Source organism: Perca fluviatilis, chromosome 14 (genome assembly GCF_010015445.1).
Source record: "Perca fluviatilis chromosome 14, GENO_Pfluv_1.0, whole genome shotgun sequence".
NCBI classification, from domain to species: domain Eukaryota; kingdom Metazoa; phylum Chordata; class Actinopteri; order Perciformes; family Percidae; genus Perca; species Perca fluviatilis.
The window spans coordinates 20445721-20464683 of record NC_053125.1 but is presented as its reverse complement, the minus strand read 5'-3'; the positions used below and the strand labels follow the sequence as shown (position 1 = coordinate 20464683).

Genomic DNA, 18963 nt, shown 5'->3' with positions numbered 1-18963 from the left:
TCAGTTGTCCTGGCTTCTGTAACTAGGTTAGTTATATCTATTTTATATCATTACTTAAAACTCTTCAAATACTGTGTTTTTTTCTACCGGAGTGCTTATACAGGTGGATTTCCACAACACATGCAAGCTCACATTGCCCTTGAAATAAATTACATCATCCACCCAGGCATAAGTTACATTCATATAACATACTGTATTCTCATACTGTATTTTTTTTAAATCTATACAAATTATATTATATATATCATTATTTTATTTGCACATATTGTTTCAAAAAAATGCTAAACAGCTCAGCAGGTACATTCAAATGAATCTGTTAAAGTAAACATTTGATATTTTGAGACACTTATTTGTTTTCTGGCGGAGATAAATACCACTGCCATATCTGTCCACTAAATGAAGCTACAGCTAGTAGCCGCTTAGCTTAGCACAAACACTGATGAGTACAAATAAAAAGGCACAAAGTTATTACACTTCAGCTTTTGTAACACACTAAGTATAATGTGTTAATAGGTATAGATTTTATGCTATACTAAGATGGATGTAGCCCTACTATTTAATGATGTGGTGGTGGCATCTATCTTCTCTATTTCTCCAGAGAGTAAATAAGTGGATTTCCCAAAAGGTCGACCCATTCCTTTGAAGCAAACACCATCCCATGTATGCTACTGAAAACATTCCAGTGCTCTAGAACAGGGGTCTTCAATGTTTAAGCCAATGACCCCTTAATTGAAAGAAAGATGGATCAGGGACCCCCTACTACATATATTGTATAAAATGAAGTTGCATAAAATACTAAGCTATTCAAATAACCTAATAATTGTTGGCATGATTTTATAAATCACGTTTTAATATTAACCCGTAAATGTGAAACAAATGTGAAACAGTCAATCCTTTGGGATGAACTGTATCTGTGGATGGCTACCTTAGTGACTACATTACTTACTGGCCAGTAAGCCTACCATCAGTGGATTTATATTTGCTAAGAATATGTTGGAATCATGTTAGACTTTTTAATTTTTGAAAAAAACTTTCAAAAATTTATAATTTGGAGGCCCCCCTGGAGTGACTCTGAGGACCCCCTGGGGGTCCCGGACCCCCTGTTGAAGATCCCTGCTCTAAAAAGGTAAATCATCATGCTTGTCCAAACAGTAAGATGGAGCAGTGTAAAGAAATGTATGTAGAGACGAGAGCGAGCGAGTGTGCATTAAAGGAACAGTGGCAGTGTTTAATGTAAAAAATACTGCGTATTAAAACAAAAAAAATGTGATTTCATTGAATTATATGTTGACTTTTGACCATGGCGCACATCTGTAGGAAGTGGAGGTCGTCTTCATTCTGTGAGAGCTGCTCCAGCTCAGTGTTTCTGCTCTGCAGCTCAGAGATTTCTTCCTCCAGTTGTCTGATGAGCTCTTTATTTTGTGCCAATGCCTCTTTAGGGTTTTCTCCACTGAGGTCTACAGAGAGCTTCATTTTGTCAACTTTACTCAGTCTCTCTTGAATGGCTTGCTGAAGTTTCACCCTTCTCCATTTTAGCTTAACCTGTGGAAAAAAACATTTCATCATCAGAACTGCAGTGGCATGTGACAAGCTGCAGACAGTGTAAATTACGTAAATAGAGACCAATGCTGTTGGAGTGATTTTAAGAGAGACATAACTTTTGAACAGCAGCAAGTGTCTATAACTTAAGTCTGTTGTTGACCTTTATAAAAATAAGTATTTGACATATTTGCTGAAACGGTCACTGTACACGAGATAGATAATCTGAGAAATAATTTTCAACTGCCTGCCCCTAGAACGTTTGCTCGGTTGTGCTTGGTTTTGGTTCGACTGTTTAACACTGCGGCCTTGTCAAAAACTCATTTTACAACTTAACAGTACACCCAAATAATATGCTAATAAACCAATACTCAATGTCATTGTTGCATTGTTGTCTGCAGCGTTTAAACTCTGAAGCATGTTGCAATCCCGATCACACCCCCTATTACTGATGTCGATTTGGTCTTAGAATTATTCCTTTGACTGATGCAAAACAGACCTGCTTTTACTGAACCTCTGATCTATTTCCTTTTCAAAAATGCTGTGGGTTTGTAAATGAACTGTGGTATTTTTGTATAAATGTGATAAACGAGGACATGTTTGAAAGAATTATATCACGCCAGTGTTTTCTCCCAATCAAGACCAGGGGCCTGTTTCACAAAACCAGGATAAGGGATTAAGCCGGGATTTCCCAGTTATCCTGGCTCAATTTAGCCTTGACTCGGTTTCACAAAAGCGGAGGCACATAAATCACCATGGAGATTTATTCTGTGCAGCTAGCCTGCTCCTGACCAGGCTAACAGCCAGGATTTATTTAATCCTGGAACCTTTTCTGTTCACCCAGCACTGGTTTTACCCTATTGTTATTATCAGCCTGGATTAAAATACAGCATATTGCTGTTCAGTTATTAGTTAAAATTGTGACCATTATTTTTATAATTATTCATGTGACAGTCATTGTTACTGTTATATTGCTGTATGAAGACTGATGTTCATATTGTTGTTAGAAGTTTGATGAATATATTATGGCAGTTTTGAGATGATTAGAAAAGGCTGATACAATTTCAAATGTGTTTCAAATGAAGTCTGTTACTAAGGGCAATATATACAATGCTGTACATTTCTATAGTTGACCAATGCACCTTGAATTATTTTAGTTGAGAATTTATTTTTTATTATTCTTTAACAATAAGGATCGTGTTTTATTCCTCTTTCATGTGTATGCGTATTGGGAATTCTTAAGCACACAATTTGTGTTGTCCAGTAAACTGGGACTATAATTTGGGAGGATTGAACAATTTTAAGAACATATTCTTATTGTACAATCCTCCCAAATTATAGTCTTAGTTCACTGGACCAGTAACTATCTAGTGATGTAGCCTACTGTACATTCATATAACAACAGGTAGAGGACAAATCAATGGTTTTGAACTTTTTTGCTGGGGGAAATAACTGGTGAATATACTCTGTTCCATTCATGTTTACAGTGTGCATGGAATTTATCACTCAATTATCTTTATAGTTTCTAGATTTTAGTCCAATTTCTTAAGTGTCTTTATTTTCTATGTCCATACAGTATGTGAGGGAGCAAGGCACATAATATTGTGTAGAAAGAAACTCGTCCTCTATAAAAAAAAAAAAAACGCGAGAAAAAGCGTGGCAGATAATAGGCGGACCACTGAATGCTAGTCTTAAAATATCCATTTATGAACTACCGCTCTTAACTGAAACCATTCAATGAGTCACTGTGATTTGCAAAAACGAACAGTTGTATGCTACACTTTGCATTAAAAGCGAGCAGTGGAAGTTAATATGACTTAGGAAATTTATATTTTAGCCCATGAGAGAGAGAGAGAGAGAGAGAGAGGAGAGAGAGAGAGAGAGAGGGGAGAAAAAAAGAAGAGAATGAAAGAGATATTTACGCACCTTATTTTAGCGTTGTAGAAAATAGATCTTGATGGTAAATTTCAAGGCAAAGAGTACAACTGTTAATTTGTGAAAATGATATAGCCTAATCCTTGAATGGTATGATTATGACGGTTTCGAATTCAGAGCAGTGGTTAGTTATGTTTAGGCTGCTTACGCATTCAGTCGGTCCGTGACGTCTGCTGCGCCCTTTCTCGCTGTTTCATTACAGCGGCCGTGTTTTTTTTTTTTTATACAAATCATGTGTTTCACGTCATCATACTTCCACCACAAAGATACTGCTGTTCACTATGTATGTACGCACAATACGTAATTCTCCATTTTGGCATCAGTAAATCTGTGATCGACCTTGCGGTCTTTTGGAGGAAGGAAAGCCGTACGCGCATCTCTATCTGAATTACTTCGCTCGACCTAGTCGCTCCCTAGCCTGCGCCTGGCCTTCGTGAAACGCACCAAGCCAGGATGCACAGATTAGACTAGGTCAAGCCTCGCTTTATCAGTTATCCTGGATTTAGATATTCTTCTTTTGTGAAACAGGCCCCAGATGTCCTCTAAAAGTTGTAACTTACACTCATAGAAATTATGTTTATAGTTTGAACCTCAATTATTATATTATATCATTTTCTTTCACTTTACTGAAGCGGTCAAACAATATGCATTATGAGAAATAGCTAAAATCTTTTGCTTAGCCGTCAGGATATTGAACCTCATGAAAACTGGAAAAATAAACATCAGTTTTGTAAAAGGCTGTGTAAAGGCTTCTGCATTGGTTTAATAATGTGGTTCCTGTGGAGTGATTTTAAGAGAGACACAACTTTCGCTGAACAGCAGCCCGTGTCTACAACTTAAGTCTCAGTTGGTAACATTTATAAAAGTATGTTTGACACATTTGCTAAAACGGTCATTATACATGAGACAGCTAATCCGAGATATCCTCTATTGCCTTCCCCTAAAAAATTTGCTCGGCAGTGCTTGATTTTGGTTTGACCGTTTTCAACACTGCGGCCTTGTCACAAACTCATTTTACTGGTAAACACCCAAATAATTTACTAATAAATAGTTTCTAAAAACATTTGAGACAGGAAATGGGCAAAGTAGTAACGGGATCTTGATTCATATTTGATCAGCGCTTCCTAGTTTGACTGCATCTCATGACCAGTCATTGACTACGTTTACATGCAGCCAATAACCCGTTCAAAACCGGAATATTAGCAATAACCCCCAATAACGCGCACGGCCATGTTAACACCGGCGAAAACACGAATATGCTCATATTCCGATTTTTCAAAACCCGTGGTCATGTAATCGCGTATCGGCATATCCCCATCAAAAACGAACATTGATTTGTGTTCTGCGCATGTTCTATTCGCAAGGAATCGTGGTCTTTTGAGGAGAGGAACTTCTTGTATGCGCCAGAAAAGCTGCGTGCAGTATACAAGAACTACAGGTAAACATGGCGACGGAACAGCAGCACCACACTTTTGGAGCGAGGAGGAAACCAATTTCTTCATTAGTGTGGTGAAAACCATGAATATAATGCTTTGTTTCTTTGTGGGCGGCAGAAAGTACCGAGATATATAGATTTATAAGAAGGTGACCAAAAAGTTACGCAGCAGGGTTTGTCCGTACATCCAGACGCTAACCATGAGTCGCCGTTTACATCGGGATATTGCCAATTGATTACAAATGCCATGTATACAGGAGTAACTCTCTCTGCTCACGCATGTAAACTGGTTATTCCGAATGTTTCAGAAACCCGAATAGTGACCTTAACCCGACCATAACCCGAAAATTGACAGCTTGTAATCGTAGTCAGTGACACCGCATTAAAGACTCCTCGGCTCTGATTGGTTGTTTTTTCGATGACAGGTGGCAGAACGTGATTTTTTTCACAGATTTTTTGTCTTATATACTACTGCCAGGGTAGATTTACAATTTCAGCAAAAAAAATATTTTAATAAAAGTTAACACCTGCAGCATTAAATGAGTTGCAAAGTACAATATTTGGGCTGACAAAATCACTATCCTGTAAAGGAATACGCGAATGTTCCTAGTGTTACAAAAACATAACTGAACTCTTTCATAGTTCCCATTGTGGTGCTTTTATTAGACCTTACCTTCTTCTTTGCAGCTTCCTTGTTGATAGAAATGATGTGATGGCCCCTGTGTTCTGTCTGGGCGCACATGGCACAGATGCAAGTTCGGTCACTCCTACAGAATCTGTTCAGCTGCTTTCCATGCAGTCTACACACAGAGTCCTCCAGGTTCTTTACCACACTGATCAGAAGATGGCACCCAAGATCTTCGCTCCGGTAATGTGGCTCCAGATGAGCGGGACAGTATGAGGCCAGGCATTCCAGACAGGACTTGACCGCTCTGTGCTTCACTGCGCAGAGATCACAGGGAACCTCTCCAGCTTTTAAAGGCTCAGCTGCCTCCTCAGTCGGGGCACCAGCATGGATTGTTTGGTCTGTTTTCAGCTGTGGCCTAGTGGGGAAAAAGGCCTTGCAGAGTGGGCACTGACAGGCCCCATTGATCCTCCAGTATTCGCCTATACAGCCCAGGCAGAAGCAGTGTCCGCAGGGGAGGGAAGCAGGGCTGGTAAACTCGTCCAGACAGATACAGCACTTTGGAGGCTCTGACATTAGGTCAAAGGGTTATGTCTGTTTGCATGTGTGAGAACATGCAAGTGGGCAGATTTGCTGATGGTATCAGCACAGACGATGTATTCCATTGGTTGTAGATCTGAACCGAAAACAAAGACTTGTTGTCCACCTATGAATTATAATAATGTATACTTTATACATGGGGAAATTACAACAATGTTTTTCACTCTGTTATTACACACAGGTCTGAATTAAACACATGCTCAGTACTTATAAATGCTCTAATGGAGAGATGTCAGAGTGACTCCAGGTACCAGTCCACCACCATACTTTGGTCAGTATGGTGACTTGAACCAGCGACCCTCCAGTTCCCAACACAACTCCCTACTGACTGAGCTACTGCCAGTATACTTTATCAATTTGGCTGGCAGGATCCCAAAACAAGCAACAACAGTGACAAACAAGTTTGTCTCAGTCTTTGTATCGCTTGACCGTATCAAAAGATCAACTATGGTTAGGGTTAGGTTATTTAACTGTATAAATTACAATTCCTTTCAAGTAGGCTACTTAACTGTTAATATGTACCCTGCTTTAGAGACATTACTATATGGCCTAAATAAAGTGGAGCTGAGCCCAGAAGGGTCTAGTATGAGGGTACATTGACAGTGTAGTACAGTACTGTACAGAGTTCCGCGGGAACTTAACTGCCTTAACTGCTCACATTTTCAAGTGGAAAGGGGCGTGGGTTAAGGATGACGACTGTAAATTGTTAAACAGTAAATCATATCTAAATTTACGAGGGGATGAGTGTTTTGTCTGAAGGTTCTCACGGAAGCCGCAGGCATCAACATAACTCCAGGCTCTCTGGTTCCCACCATCCCAATTTGGAAAAATGTGGAATTGTATTTTTTATGAAACATCTTAAATTACAGTTTTAAGACAATGTGGATTAGCTGACCTTAAACCTCACTGAGGCAACTTGCGTCATAACAGTTTACGGAGGTTACAATATATACTTTATCAAGGCCCAAATGTAACAAGGGAGAGAAGGAAGCTAGCTTATACATAATTAGCATAAATAAATCAATGAATATATTAAAAATATTCTTTATTTACTTTGTTATTTTGGGCTCGATGCACAGCATTGTTTATCCCTTGTTGGTGGGAAAATACTCTAAAATGAATAACCTTTTAGCTAAAGATAATTATTCATAGACTGGCATCAATTCAAAAGAGTGGAGAGCATACTACATCAGAGCCATTGAGGCAATTTCAAAATATTGCATCCCCTGGCCAGTGACGGACTGGGATAAAAAAAACAAAAAAAAAAACGGCCTTGGCATTTGCAACACACCGGCCCTATTTTTGTCAACAACCTAGCTTGGAAATTAGTAACTCTGCCTTCCAAGTTAATCTTTCCACGCACCTTGCAGCTGCATGCATAAAATACCTATCAGTAGTGGCCCATAGGGGTCCATAGGGGTGCGGCCCTTCTGGCATTTGCCCAAATTCCAGATGGCCAGTCACTCACTGCCCCTGGCCAATCAGAATCAAGATACTAGTAAAAAGATTAATTCAAGATGGCCAATATAAGATTGCTACATTAGTCAGAATACATACAGTTAAAGTATTTACTGTCAGACTAAATGAACTATGACATCAAAGCTCTAGTTTATCAACACAGTTTGTCACTTCCACTTTACATTTTTTTTTTTTTTTAACTTTACTTATAAATACTGAAACATTAAAATAAAACAAATTTTGACATACCTTTTGTTTTGCAGCTATCAGCTCGTCATTCCTGAGGCGCCAACAGTGTTGTGTTGCACTCTGTATCAGTTGGTTGTTCCTCTATATAGGTATAGACACACCTATCACTGCTGGGAAAGAGGGCGGCTCTGTTGGACTGTCATTTCCTGAAGCCTCATAAACTAATGTTCTCCTGATAAAGCAGCTCAGAATACAGTTGCAGCTCCAAAAAAGGGCAAGAAAAACCCCATCTACTGTAGATGTTTATTTTAGTGATAATTAAAACCTGAAAAAAAAAGTCTGTATATACAGTCCATCTTCATCAAATTAAACAGTTTTCCAGCTAACTAGCTTACTACCCACACAAGTACCGTTACTTCCAAGGCTAAGGAGGAAATTTACTAACTGCATTGGTTTTTATTATGAAAAAAAAAAATAAAAAAAAATATAAATGTATATCTCTCAGTGGCTCTCCACTATGTAATAGGTGGAAATGACAAATCCCTTTGCTAAGCTGACAGATTTGTAGTCAGTGACTACTCTTCACATTTTCCCCCAAGCTAAGTAGTCGCACACCCGTTTAAATGCATGTCTGTATGTACATTAGTAAGTGAACGCATCACCATTCAGAGGCAATTCAGCATGTACAGGATTTAAAAGACAACATTCTGAGTTACCTCTGATGTTGATTATGACTAATATTTAAAAAATATGAAGTTTAAAAAAAAAAAAAAAAAAAAAAAAAATCAAATGCTTTATCATTATTTATTGTTTTTCAAGCTGCCATCGTAATTCTAATATGCATTACAAAAAACTAAATGTAGGAAGCTGTACAGACTGGAACTTTCATATCATGACACTGGAATAAACTCATTAACTCAACTTGTACTTTGAGGGAACTTATGCGGTTGTATACATCAATGCTCTCAAAGCCACTAGACTCCATTGAAAGAAAAAAACTGAAAATGTTACTACGCAAAACAGGGAGGTAGTAACTTGATGGCTAGTCTACTGCTGCCTTGATGGGCTAGTTAGTTTGTGTTCTTGTTCTGGGCAGTTAGCTTGTTGGAGGGAGCGAGTAAGAATGAGGAAGAGACGCTTCGTCTCATTGAGGAGATAGTAATGGCTACTGAATACCTATCCTCGCTGTGCAGATAGAAGAACGGGAACAGCTTCTCTGTGAAAGACTCTCCTGTGAAAGAATACATGTGCAACTTCCTTTCGACATCATAGAAAGAGACTCTGCCCTCCATGTAGTCCACATACACGCCTACATTTCTTGGCAAGTGATACAGGTGAAGGGTCGGGTCAGGTGTACAATGAATTTGATTTTCAGAACACCTCTGTCCTATGGCGAAGAAGCCATTTGCTTTTGTCAGCGTGACTCTTGTTCTGGTTACCGTCTCCTTTGCAACACCGATGTCCCAGTCGGCTTTCAAGCCCAATTGGACTTCCCAGTAGTGACGTCCAGAGGTGAAGCCCTTCGTCCCCAAAACCATGGGACAGTCGAACCTCTTCGGGTCATTTGACGATGAGGGCCTCGCACGTTTGTAGTGCGTTAATAGTTTCCCATGTTCAGACACCACAAGGTGGCAACCTGCTGTGGCTGGGTCAAAGGTGACACACTCTGGGAAAATAAAGTTTAGTTAAAGCTCTCAACTTAAGTAAAAGTTGAATTTAATCAGCAAGAAAATTTAATCAAATTGTAATATATCACCTTTATGTTGGCTCATCCTGGTCAGTTCTGTCAGACATAAAAACAACAGTTATGGGCTACTAATAAAATAGACATTTTCAGTGGTGAGTATGCAACAGGTCTTTACCCGGGTCTGTCAGGGTTTTTAGTTCTGATAGGAAAGTGTGCACAAGAGGAGTCATGGTTCTCAGCGTCTCCACGCACAGGTCTGGGTAAACCCTGATCTTAGACCAGTCCTTGGCGTCTGATATGGTGCTCAGGGCCTGCAGAGTCTGAAATGATTCACAGACACATGATCATGAGTTTCCACTGGGCTACATGCAGCCTTTTAAAGCCAACCATTAAAGCCGAACAGGTTCTTCTAGTCATGTGTCTTGTCTTGCTGTCGCTTTTAATAATTAAGACTAGATTAGTTCCAAAAAATAGAACCATTCCCTCAATGAATGTCATATTTCTGGCTTTTTGGTCAACTTCAAAGTTCCCAGCCACCTGTTTTTAATGCACATGACCTTGACTAAACACTGGAACTAAAAATACCCCAATATTGCAACATTTGTGTGCTCCGCTAAGCCGGAAAAGTACAAGATTTTCTAGAAATTCAGTATTTGCATTCTCTCATCTTTTTGCTCTTCTGCCCTCATGACCCATTAAATGCATCAAATTTGAAAATACAGTCTATCCTTATATCTCTCTCTTGCTTACATCTCAACTTAAAAGAGGAGCGAGCTTAGGAGAGAGAAAAGGGAAAAGAGGGAACTGATGAGGTCAACACTGACTAACCTGCAGAAGATGAAGGTGGTCGTCACTTTGTGAAAGCTCCTCCAGCTCACAGTTCTTCCTCTGCAGTTGGGCGATCTCCTCCTGCAGCTCCTCAATCATCACTTTGTCTTTCTCTTGGGATTTTTGGACCTTCTCATCGATATTTGATTTTAGCTTAGTATGGGCCACTTGTACATGATTCATCAGTGTATTGAAGAGCTTATCACTGTTATCTACCTCTTTATTTGCTTTTTCCTATAAAAAATAAAGTCACGTCAGTGGCACAGATTTACATGAAAGTGTTAAAAAAAAAAAATAGTCATGTACTCACTCTGCTAATTTCAGAAGAGTCTGTGAATTCCTTTATTTTTTCCATTCTGTCATCAATCATGAATTTGATCTTTACTTTCTTGGACTCAATGTTTTCCTAAAATATGGAATTTCAAGATAAAAAAATAAAAAAAGGTTTGATCATTCCGTCTTGTATTCAAGATTCTGAGGAATTTAAAAAAAGTAAAACTTACTCTCTGTTGAGCCCCTTCTTCTTCAATAGACACAGTCTCGTGGTATTTGTGGTCCATCTCCCTGCACAGCAGACAGACGCACACCTGCTCATCTCTGCAGAAAAACTCCAGGATCTTCTCGTGCTTCTCACACATCCTCTCCTGCAGGTTCTCCAGCGGGTCGATCAGCTTGTGTCTCATCAGGGAGGGAACTCTCAGATGAGGCTCCAGGTGGGCTTCACAGTACGATGTCAGACACCCCAGGCATGACTTTAGGGCCTTGTACTTAATGTCTGCGCACACGTCGCACTTCACCTGCCCCGGTGTAACAGCGCTTTCAGGTGTCTCAACTTTCCACGGTGCAACAGCATTTTCAGGTGTCTCAACTTTCCTCTTCTTTACTTGGACTGAAATCTTTTCCATAACCATGTTTGTGGAGATCTCAGGCCTCATGTGGAATCTTTTATTGCAAATTGGGCAGCTACATAAATAACTCTTGTCCCAGTGCTGGCTGAGGCAGGTCTTGCAGAAGTTGTGACCACAAGGTGTGGTGACCGGGTCGCTGAAGACGTTTAGACAGATCGGACACTGGAGATTATCCTCCGGAAATGAAGCAAGGACACTGAAAGATGACATAATGGAATCTGTGTGGGAGAAAATGGGATTTGATAATCTGCTACGTAGGGCTGCACGATATGAGGAAAATATGCAATAACGTTGAATATTGGGATTAGATTACTTGCAATACATAAAGCATACTTAGTTCTGCCTTTCTGCTGCTTTCAGTATTCTGCTGAAATACAACAAGTTGCTTGTGGAAGTTACAAACAAATGAAAGGAAATCATTACAAACATTTTACTTAACAAATTAAACACTGAATTGGTTAAAGAATGACAGTAACATTAATGATATTTTCTTTAAAAAAATAGTCTTGCCACACAACTGTTTTTACTTTTTTAATATGTTAGGTCCATATGTGTTTCTTTGTTATGTGGTGAATGTGAAAATGAACTGCTACCTCCTCTGTCAGCTCTAGCCACTGAAAAGAAATAAGCAGAGAAATCAGGCCAATTACAAAAGCTGGTCAGTCTGATCATATTGCCTGAGCTCATTACTATTCATGAGCTCGCCCAGTTGCACTGGGTAAAGGATGCTGATAGCCCGGCTCTCATTGGCTAGCTGTTAGCCAATCAGCGTGAAGCAGCTTAGCTCGTTTAATATTAATGAGAACTGGCACAAATTGAGCCCAGTCTTCCAGCAGGCTTTCTATACTACGCTAGAATGACTTGAAACAAGGGAACCAACAACTTTGAAATATAAATACAAAATAATGTCTATGTTGAGATTGTTTACAATGTGAATCCTGACCTGCCCAATGAGTCATATTCCTGTGAATCAGCTTGCACATCCCATAGTCCTGCATCCCATGCTTACAGGTCTGTGCTTTGAAAAACACAAAGACAGAAATCTGTTGTAAAAATAACTCATCTGACTGTGGTGGCAACAGCCTCATAAGTTATTGTTAAAGGCTGTACACACTCATCCACATCATAACCATATGTTCAGTTAAGTTGCAGTCAAAGTGAATACAATTTGTTTGGTTTAGAATTACTTCATTAGCACTTAACAATACACAGTTTCACAGTTTACATTGGTTATCATTTTTGCTATTTAGTTCAATTATTTTAGGCTACAATTTGTAGGGGGGGGGGGGCCTGCATGATTTTTTTAAAGGCTCTGAACTGAACACCCACACAGGTGTTTTCAGTTAATCTGGCTGATTAGACCTCTTCCCAGGACTGTGAGAGTGTGGATAATATACTGATTGATTGATTCATTGATTAACATCTTCCTGAGTCTCCGGTTAGCTTTGTTGCAGCTGTTAAGGCAGGACAAATGCCGTCTTTATCATAGTCGTAGATGAAGACGTGTGACCAAGGGCACTTTCAGCCCCGACAAAATCTAGCAATATGTTTATTTTAAAGCAACAGGTTTATTTTAAAGCAAAACTGAAGCACTTTTCCCGCTTCCATCCCCCTACATGTTGGAAGCGGAATTGTCCATTACCGCGGTCATAATGTCTCATTCGGTCTAATTCGAACTACGGATCCGCTACCCGATCTGGCAAACTTGCATAATGTAATGTAATGGACAATTCCGCTTCCAACCTGTAGGGGGGCCGAAGCGAGAAAATTGCTTTAGTGTCACTTTAAACTGAAACGGGGTGTGTAGAACACCGTGTTGTGTGCACAAGCGCTCTGCCTTTTTAATCACTGCGAATCTTTGCTAATTGGGTATCACCTGTGACACAGCGGACACAGCCACCAAACGAGAGAAAGAAAACATACCTCAAAGCCCGTTGCACACCGTTTGCCGTGTTTTGCCACCGTTCCAGGGAAACATGTCGTTCAACCCAGAAACCGCCAAAGCTCTGGCCCACCTTCCACCTGAGCAGAGGTCTTATCAGCTAGAATAACTGAAAACACCTGTTAACCCCCAGCATTGGACCATACCAAATGATCAGACAGCAGGGGTAGGGGATCAGGGTTTCTTTCCTCCAATGTGTGTATTTATTGGTTTGGTAAGCTTGGTAAGTATATAAGTATCATTCATTTGTCATTTGGGAGGTCTTTTATTTATGTTAAAGGTCCCATGACATGGTGCTCTTTGGATGCTTTTATATAGACCTTAGTGGTCCCCTAATACTGTATCTGAAGTCTCTTTCCTGAAATTCAGCCTTGGTGCAGAATTACAGCCACTAGAGCCAGTCCCACAATGAGCTTTCCTTAGTATGTGCCATTTCTTTGTCTGAAGCTATTGAGGAGGAGAGAGGGGGGGCAAGGTGGAGGGTGGGGGTGTGGCACTTTGCTTGTTTGAAAGCCATGATGTCTCTCTCTCATGGGTGGGCTAAATTCTCTGGGCGGGCAAAGCAGAGAAAGGGGAGGTAACCAGATTCCAGATCGGCCCATCTGAGCTTTCATTTTCTCAAAGGCAGAGCAGGATACCCAGGGCTCGGTTTACACCTATCGCCATTTCTAGCCACTGGGGGACCATAGGCAGGCTGGGGGTATGCATATTTATATTATAAAACCTCATAAAGTGAAATTTTCATGCCTTTAACATTTTGGTTTATTAGCCTTATTTTTTAAGTTATGTTTTGTTTACCACTTGTAAAGGCCCTAGGCCTATATGATTTATTTGATTGATATTTTTATTTACGTGTCATGCCACTAAGTGGCCCATCCCACACAGCGTTACATGATACCAATACAACAGTAATTAATTCAACAGCTATATCTCTTTTTGTACTTTAAACCTGTGTTCCTTTGCTGTTTGGTCCACGCCACTGACTTTCTGTATACCTTCTGTTACTTCCAGAGTCTCTCACAAGCAAGGCCATATAGTAATTATTATTAACAATTCAATACTCATCATCTCGAGACAAGCAACACGGTCTCACGGCAGTTCGTGTAATGGTCACGTTATTGAGAAGCTGAAGCAGAGGCAGCTCCAGTTAATGTAGCCTAGTGGGCGTGATCAAGTGACATCATTTGACTGAGACAATTGAGAATATTTATTGTTTTAATTAATGAACACACTTCTCTTAAGTACACAACCTGTACAGCATCAGTCACACTTAATAAAAAATTAAACATGCAATCATGAAATCAACCCCCCTTCCCCTATTCAAATAATGGGATATAAAGATTTAATTAGTGAGCTTTAAAGGTGCTGTTAGGTGAATGTTGTTTTTGGACAGAGGTTGGCAAGAGATTTCTCTCTGCTTCCAGTTCTTATGCTAAGCTAAACTAACTGGCTGTTTGCTCTAGCTGATGCTATATTTACAGTACAGACATAACAGAGATATAAATCTTCTTATGTAACCCTTGGCAAGAAATTGAATAAGCGTAACAAAGCGAAAAGCTTATTTCCTAAAATATCAAACGTCTCCTTTAATTAGTTAGTTTAGAGGTGCTGGTAGGTAGATGTTTTATACGTATTAATGCTAAACTAAGCGCTTGCTAGATCTAGCTTTATAGCGGTATCTAACTTATCTAACCCTCTGCAAGAAAATAAATATGCATATTTCCTAACTATTCCTTTAAGGCTTTGTGGAGCGTCTGTCAGCTGATGTAAATATGTAAGGTATAATATATTTGTTGGGCTACACTATACATGTCATACAAAATATCTCATCAAAAAAACTTTGGTTACCACAAAATACAGTTTTAACTTTCATAAGGGTTTTTTTTCAACTTTTTTTATTTGAATTTTAAATTTTAAAAACAAGTGACACAACACAGTGAGCAAAGTGAATACAGCATAGTGGGACTGATATGTCACTTCCCCTCAAGTCCCCTACCCACCCACTAACCAACCCAGTACAGGTCCAAAATGGGGACAAACAACACAGACTCATGCACATTGACAAAAACAGACCAGTAAGGACACACAACATCCAAAAGATAAAAGTAAAAAAGATAGACAAATTAAAAGAGATAGAGAGGAGAGAAAACAAAAAAACATAGATCAGATGCAGTGGTCCAGAAGGAGCTTAGTCCTTAGGGGGGGGGAGTGTTATGTTATGGATGTTGTTGTTTGTGTTGTTGACACAAAAATGAACTGCTCACCCAATTTTAGAACCTATGCAGCGTTCTTATGGAGTCCTAGGCTCTTTGTAACCTATAGGTGACGTTGCTGGTTTTTTAACTTTATTTCAAAACATTTAAAATGTTATTTGGCTTTCAACCACCGTCGCCACAATGTCTCAGCCGTTTTGGGATGTTCAATCACATTACTCAACAATTAATCTTTTAGGATAAGTGGTCGATTTTGACGGATTTTTACCTCGCAGACCTTTGGAGTTGCTAGTCTAACGCTGCCTCGATGGGTTAATCAGTTAGTGTTATTGTTTTGGTCTGTTATTCTTTAGGTTGTTGGAGGGAGCGAATGAGAGAAAGAACAAATGCTTTGTCTCACATTGAGCTTATAACCAAAGGCTTAGATTTCTTAGCCCAGCTGTGCAGATAGAAGTACGGGAAAAGCTTCTCTGTGAAAGACTCTCCTGTGAAAGAATAAATGTGCATTTTCCTTTCGACATCATAGAAAGAGACTCTGCCCTCCATGTAGTCCACATACACGCCTACACATGTTGGCCTGGGACACAGGTGGAGGACTGTGTAGGGTGTACAATGAACTTGATATTCAGAAGACCTCTTTCCTATAGCGAAAAAGCCATTTTCTTTTTTCAGCGTGACCCTTGTTCTGGTTACCGTCTCCTTTGCAACACCGACGTCCCAGTCAGTTCTCAGGCCCACTTGGACTTCCCAGTAGTGACGCCCAGAGGTGAAGCCCTTCGTCCCCAAAACCATGGGACAGTCGAACCTCTCTGTGTCATCAGACGATGAGGGGCTTGCAGTTTTGTAGTACTTTAATTTTTTCCCATATTCAGACACGACAAGGCGGCAACCCGCTGTGGCTGGGTCAAAGGTGACACACTCTGGGAAAATAAAGTTTAGTTAAAGCTCTCAACTTTAGTAAAAGTTGAATTTAATCAGCGAGAAAGGTAAATCATTTGTATGTATGACCCCACCTTTGTACTGTCTCATCCTGGTCAGTTCTGTCAGAAGTGAAAACACACAACAGTTATTGGATTGTAATAAAAATAGAGACATTCTTACTGGTGAAGCAAATGCAGTAGATCTTTACCCGTGTCTGTCAGGGTTTTTAGTTCTGATAGGAAAGTTTGCACAAGATGAGTCATGGCTCTCCTGAGCGTCTGCACGCACAGGTCTGGGTAAACCCTGATCTTAGACCAGTCCTTGGCGTCTGATATGGTGCTCAGGGCCTGCAGAGTCTGAAATGATTCACAGACACATGATCATGAGTTTCCACTGGGCTATATGCAACCTTTTAAAGCCAACCATTAAAGCCAAACAGGTTCTTCTAGTCATGTTTCTTGACACACTGTCTTGCTGTCTCCTTAAATTAATAATTAGACTATTTCCTAAAATATAAACCTACTCCTTTAATAAATATATCATATGTCTGGCTTTTTAGTCAACTTACAAAGTGTTCACAGCCACCTGTTTTTATGCACATAAAAAAACCTTGGTGGAAACAGTGGAAATTAAAATGAAAAGTCAAAATATTGAAAAACGTTTTTGCAATCCGCTAAGCTGAAAAAATAAATAAAAGAAACATAGATTTTCTGGAAATTCAATTTAAATCCTTTTATCTTCTGCCCTCATGACCCTCAAATTGAGTGGGTCGCCCATTAAATACATCAAATGAAAAAATACTGTATCTCTCTTTCATCTCATCTTGTTGCGGGAGCACAGGAGGGAGGAAAAGATCCGAACGAAGGGGAAACGAGGGAACCGACGATGTCAACACTGACTAACCTGCAGAAGATGAAGGTGGTCGTCACTTTGTGAAAGCTCCTCCAGCTCACAGCTCTTCCTCTGCAGTTGGGCAATCTCCTCCTGCAGCTCCTCAATCATCACTTTGTCTTTCTCTTGGGATTTTTGGATCTTTTTATCGATATTTGATTTTAGCTTAGTATGGGCCACTTGTACATGATTCATCAGAGTATTGAAGAGCGTATCACTGTCATCAACCTCTTTATTTGCTTTTTCCTAGAAAAGGAAAAATAAAGTCCCGTCAGTTTTATCTACATGCAAGTGTAAAAAAAGAAGTACATGTACATGTACTCACTCTGCTCATTTCAGAAGAGTCTGTGAATTCCTTTATCTTTTCAAATCTGTCATCAATCATCAATTTGATCTTTGCTTTCTTGGACTCAATGTTTTCCTAAAATATGGAATTTCAAGACAAAAAAAAAGGTTTGATCATTCCGTCCTGTATTCAAGATTCTGAGGCATTTAAAAAAAGTAAAACTTACTCTCTGTTGAGCCCCTTCTTCTTCAATAGACACAGTCTTGTGGTATTTGTGGTCTGTCTCCCTGCACAGCAGACAGACGCACACCTGCTCATCTCTGCAGAAAAACTCCAGGATCTTCTCGTGCTTCTCACACATCCTCTCCTGCAGGTTCTCCAGCGGGTCGATCAGCTTGTGTCTCATCAGGGAGGGAACTCTCAGATGAGGCTCCAGGTGGGCTTCACAGTACGATGTCAGACACCCCAGGCATGACTTTAGGGCCTTGTACTTCATGTCTGCGCACACGTCGCACTTCACCTGCCCCGGTGCAACAGCGCTTTCAGGTGTCTCAACTTTCCACGGTGCAACAGAATTTTCAGGTGTCTCAACTTTCCTCTTCTTTATTTGGACTGAAATCTTCTCCATAACCATGTTTGTGGAGATCTCAGGCCTCATGTGGAATCTTTTATTGCAAATTGGGCAGCTGCATAAATCACTCTTGTCCCAGTGCTGGCTGAGGCAGGTCTTGCAGAAGTTGTGACCACAAGGTGTGGTGACCGGGTCGCTGAAGACGTTTAGACAGATCGGACACTGGAGATTATCCTCCGGAAATGAAGCAAGGACACTGAAAGATGACATGATGGAATCTCTGTGGGAGAAAATGGGATTTATGTGTTTAAAATGTGTTCTTTCAGGGTTTTTGGCTTGTACTGAATACAGACACAAAAAAGTTAAAACGTCAGATAAGTCTTCGAAATCAAGTCTATTTTTACGGGGGGGGTTGCACGGTCACAGAAGGCTTGTGGGCGCGCCAACAGTTTTGTTGTCATTACTTAGAATTCCTCATGGGGGCGACAGAAATGACAAACTTTAGCTTTAATTTTAGCAATATTTTCCTTATACCCTTAGTACCTCAAAATTTGGTCTGTACTGTACTGTATTAACTTTAAAATAAAGCATTCCTGGTGTTTTTTGTCATATTACAATAGCCTGTTTACACTGATTATATACCAAAAAAACTAATCAAAGCTGATATGTATGATAATTGATAAAGGAGTCAGAATAACATATTACATGTCTTGAATTCCATAGCTCTGCAGTGTTCTGATTAGCCTAGATGGAAGGCAGCAGATGATACAACCCTCATTATAACCACGAGAGACTTGAGACTTGACTTGGACTCGAGCTCAGAGACTTGTGAGCTTCTCTGCATTATACATACATGCTTTTGTTTCAAACATTTACTTAGGTACAAATAAATTACAGGTCACATGGTTTTGGTTTCACATACATATACTTTATTT

At 39.9% G+C, this 18963-nt stretch overlaps 3 protein-coding genes across 8 annotated transcripts; all 3 read right to left on the bottom strand.

Moving 5' to 3' along the window:
* Positions 1–1073: 1073 nt before the first annotated feature.
* Positions 1074–7953, bottom strand: LOC120572463 (E3 ubiquitin-protein ligase TRIM47-like). 3 transcript variants are annotated; one of them, XM_039821788.1, is made up of 4 exons: positions 7842–7953; positions 7498–7607; positions 5583–6210; positions 1074–1542 (listed from the first exon to the last, which is right to left on the bottom strand). In XM_039821788.1, the coding sequence occupies exons 3-4, from the start codon at positions 6108–6110 to the stop codon at positions 1273–1275; spliced, it is 798 nt and encodes a 265-aa protein (XP_039677722.1). In that variant the 5' UTR covers positions 6111–6210; positions 7498–7607; positions 7842–7953; the 3' UTR covers positions 1074–1272. The 3 variants fall into 3 exon arrangements, with proteins under 3 accessions (XP_039677722.1, XP_039677720.1, XP_039677721.1); XM_039821786.1 differs by lacking the exon at positions 7498–7607 and having other exon boundaries at positions 5583–6240; XM_039821787.1 differs by lacking the exon at positions 7498–7607.
* An 868-nt stretch (positions 7954–8821) lies between these two features.
* LOC120572460 (E3 ubiquitin-protein ligase TRIM38-like) lies at positions 8822–13256 on the bottom strand. 4 transcript variants are annotated; one of them, XM_039821780.1, is made up of 8 exons: positions 13128–13256; positions 12148–12217; positions 10800–11422; positions 10607–10702; positions 10297–10530; positions 9644–9788; positions 9538–9564; positions 8822–9447 (listed from the first exon to the last, which is right to left on the bottom strand). In XM_039821780.1, exons 2-8 carry the CDS (start codon positions 12200–12202, stop codon positions 8852–8854), a joined length of 1776 nt encoding a protein of 591 aa, XP_039677714.1. In that variant the 5' UTR covers positions 12203–12217; positions 13128–13256; the 3' UTR covers positions 8822–8851. The 4 variants fall into 4 exon arrangements, with proteins under 4 accessions (XP_039677714.1, XP_039677713.1, XP_039677716.1 ...); XM_039821779.1 differs by having other exon boundaries at positions 12148–12222; positions 13128–13253; XM_039821782.1 differs by having other exon boundaries at positions 10800–11400; positions 12148–12222; positions 13128–13162.
* Positions 13257–15267: 2011 nt separating this feature from the next.
* LOC120572462 (E3 ubiquitin-protein ligase TRIM39-like) lies at positions 15268–18303 on the bottom strand. The gene is made up of 6 exons (XM_039821785.1): positions 17684–18303; positions 17497–17592; positions 17184–17417; positions 16489–16636; positions 16373–16399; positions 15268–16279 (listed from the first exon to the last, which is right to left on the bottom strand). Exons 1-6 carry the CDS (start codon positions 18296–18298, stop codon positions 15756–15758), a joined length of 1644 nt encoding a protein of 547 aa, XP_039677719.1. The 5' UTR covers positions 18299–18303; the 3' UTR covers positions 15268–15755.
* Between the last annotated feature and the right edge of the window lie 660 nt (positions 18304–18963).